Below are 3367 nucleotides of genomic sequence, written 5' to 3' on the forward strand. Positions count from 1 at the left end.
GCCCTTGCTTTAACTCCTTATCCCATCTTTTATTCATCTACCTATTTTAAATCCATTTTTTGCAAAACTGTTAGTTCCTGCCTTATCTCTTATTCTCAGACTGATTCACCCACCTATTTATCTCTCTTTTTCTCCCCAACTACTTTACAACCCATTCGCATCCTCTTCTCTCCATCATAAGTTTTGACTAATTTGTCAACTAGACTTTTTTTTGATTAGAACAAAACATTCTCTGTCTAAAATGAGGTTTTGGTAACTTACTGAATACCAGCAAGCGTATGCAACCCCTCATGGGAATTTCTTACACAAAACCTTGATAAACCTTTTTTTCGAATAATCAGGCACCACAATGAAATTGTGGACAATTCAAAGGGCATTGAGGGTGGGATGGGAGGAGAGAAAAGAGAGAAAGGACTCAACTTCTTTTGTCTTTAGCCGAGAGGTCTGCGATAGCAACTTTTGTTCGTGCTATCAAACAGGACAATGCATGGGGAAAAGGCGGCTGACAAGTAAGCAAATTTGACGGCATCGGGGTTAGCCCACAACAACCACTAAAAGAAGACTGAAAAGGGAGGGGGGGATGGCAGTGGCTTTCAAAATAAACAACGTCTAAAGGTTCTGATTAGGTCATTGTTAGTGCAGCAATGAAAAGAGTTAAGCAATTAGGCTTAGCGAAGACCGACACAACTGCTGTGACAGCGTAGATGACCTAAGCAGCCATCCATTCCACCATCGTGGAGGTGAAACTGCTGGAGAAGCCTCAAATTTAGAGGCAATTTTTGGGGCAGGAGTTACCCTTTACCCCCATGCTTGCGTTTCTGACAGTCATGAAGTAGAAGTCAACCTCAGGGCCGAAGGGAAAATCATGCAGCAGTTTTGCATCATGAGAAGGAAGCTTCCAAAATTACTAGAAAAGACCGGGGAGGTATTTTCTATCTGGTACATTTCATGAGGTCATATGCTGAAAGCAAAACTCATGTCATGAGATGACCTTCCAGATTCATGCTCAATGCTTCAGCTTTGGGTGCTTCTGTCGAAAAGGATAGCGCATGTGGGAAAAGTTGGCGTTATCTTCAACAACACGCCTTCCACTAGATACTCCTCTCCCATAGTGTATAGTTGAGGTATCGGTGAGGTGCATTACATTTCAAAGGCTATAAAATGGTCCACCTCTGCACTCATCTCCTCTGCCTCGTTCTAGGTCGATGCTGACGAATTGTTGGGCATCTGCAGCGTGGGACGACAGAACACAAGGGCCATGCTGATATTCGTTCTAATTCCACAACTTCTCTTCCTCATTGTTGGTCTCCTTGCGTTTGCCTGGTGCATCATACAACTCTTCAAGATCAGACGCTCCTTCAAGCAACGTCAGTTGGCGCCCAGTGCAACACTCACCAATCTGGACGCGCAGTCGCGTTACCTTGTCTACCATTCGGATCAGCAGTCTGAGTTTAACACCACAGTTGTGGGCGGCCGTGAAATTGGCATAGGTGAACATGGCAGACGGTCTTCTTGCTATTGCTGCTGTCACAGTCTACGATGGGACAGTCTCAGCACTAGATTGGGCTTCTTCAGCCTACTCTACATCATTCCAGCCGTCACTGTTCTCGCTTGCGATTTCTACGAGTACCTCAATCGGGACAAATGGCTTGCTGGAGATCCCATGAGTGCGATCTCTCGAATCATTAAGGCTGCAAGCTCAGCATCATTCGATTTGGAAGAGGCCCAGGAGATCACGCCTGAACTATTCCTCCTCCGGACCTTTATGTCTCTGGTCACTGGATTTGCCACCTGTTTGTGGATACTTTCTGTGAAGGGAATTGAACCGTGGCGTTATCTGGGTCGTCAATTAGGAAATCGATGTGCTGGAAGATGCTGCTTTGGTGGAGCTCTAGTGAAAACCCCGAAACTACAGCAGCAACAGCAACAACAGTCGAGTGTATCTCCACAACAAAGCCATCCAGTATCAAGTAAGAATACTCCAAGCAACACCTCGACAGTCCTTCATCCCTACGCCGTGTATCAACACTGCTGTTCCACGACAAAGTCGTCTGGTGATGCCTTGGAACGCTGTCCCTATACTGTTCGACCTCCAGCTGGACCCGGAGTCGACGCAACTGACCAGTTCTTTGTTCAACAATCAGCTGGTCTGGCTCTGGCATCACCCAATCAAGCGTCGGGATATTACAGCTCGGCTACAACTACCAATAATAGCGTTGGATCCGGATCTGGTGTGGGTCCTCGACCACCTCCCAACACACCTCCAGGCACCGTAAATGGTGACTCCAACCCGGGATCATCAGCTCATGGAGTGGGGTGGTGGGAGATGAACACCAACCACCTTCATCATCACCACCACAAACAGCAGAAGTCACAACCGGGTGGATCGAGTCGACATGCAGTCTTGTAGATAAAACAATCTCTCTTTTTTCTCCCTTCTGGATGAACAGGGTTATCCTTCCTCCTCTGCCTCCTTCCTTTTTATGGATATTTGTTATTTGCACTGACATCTTCAATCTTGCCCCGTGGTTGTTCAATCGGTCTGTCAGGCGGAGTTGATGGGCGTAGAGACGGTTGGACAGACACTGCATATGGTCTTTCGTATTTAAGTTCCCACTCTCCATCTTTATATCTCTACGTTGATTTCCTCGTCCCGATCATGTGCAACATTCAATCATTTGAAAGGTAAACATTCATCTCCTTGTCATACACCTCCATTGTCATTCAATCAACTTTTACTGTTTGCAAATGTCTCACTACATGTATGTGTATCCGCGCAAATTTTGCCATCAGAAAAGCTAGAAGACAAAAATAAAGTCTAATATTTTGACAGGAAATTCAATTTCCCAATTGGTTAGAAGTACTCACTGATAAAGGTCTTCGAGTGACGGCCGAATTAGAGAGACTAATCACTTGTCTAGGCTATTTTGCATAGGTCTGATGATTCCAGGGGAGGGTGGAGAGAATCGGGGTGTCATGTGGAGGAAGGCGCTGTTGTCCACCTATCCAAACTGAAGTGCAAACTTTACGGCGAAGTTTTACTGTAGGAGAGGGGGTATGATGTCATTCGCTATCTTGCTGATTAGCTAATCTGGCTTATTCCCTAAGGAGAAATTACAGCAATACACCTTCGAGCTCTACTGCATTCAGTGGCTGGATCTCGGCCGTGTCTAACCCTCTGGGAGTGAACAGTTCCTGGGGGCCAGTTGCGTCAGCTGTCCATCACGTCTAAAATATGCAAGTCCTCTGTTCTGGGGATGAAGTGGTCCCTGACCACATCCGCGGAGTCGGTAGTTTGGCCCTAACCAGCGAGAAATTGACCTGCATAAATAAACAAATCTCCCAAAAGGAGCTTGAAGGGAGGGAG

General features: G+C 46.2%; 1 protein-coding gene across 1 annotated transcript in view; it reads left to right on the plus strand. All coding sequences in view use genetic code 11, as the record gives it.

Annotated features, from left to right (window-relative positions):
* EGR_06283 (Frizzled-4) overlaps positions 1-2410 on the plus strand; it is a gene marked incomplete at both ends in the record, with an annotated part of 6306 nt that extends 3896 nt beyond the window's left edge. Inside the window, 2 exons of the mRNA XM_024495532.1 lie at positions 1202-1371; positions 1534-2410. Coding sequence (XP_024350055.1) covers positions 1202-1371; positions 1534-2410 — 1047 coding nt within the window. The remainder of the gene's footprint in view (positions 1-1201; positions 1372-1533) is intronic.
* Positions 2411-3367: the final 957 nt, after the last annotated feature.

The sequence above is a fragment of the Echinococcus granulosus genome (genome assembly GCF_000524195.1).
Source record: "Echinococcus granulosus chromosome Unknown EG_S00054, whole genome shotgun sequence".
Taxonomy (NCBI): domain Eukaryota; kingdom Metazoa; phylum Platyhelminthes; class Cestoda; order Cyclophyllidea; family Taeniidae; genus Echinococcus; species Echinococcus granulosus.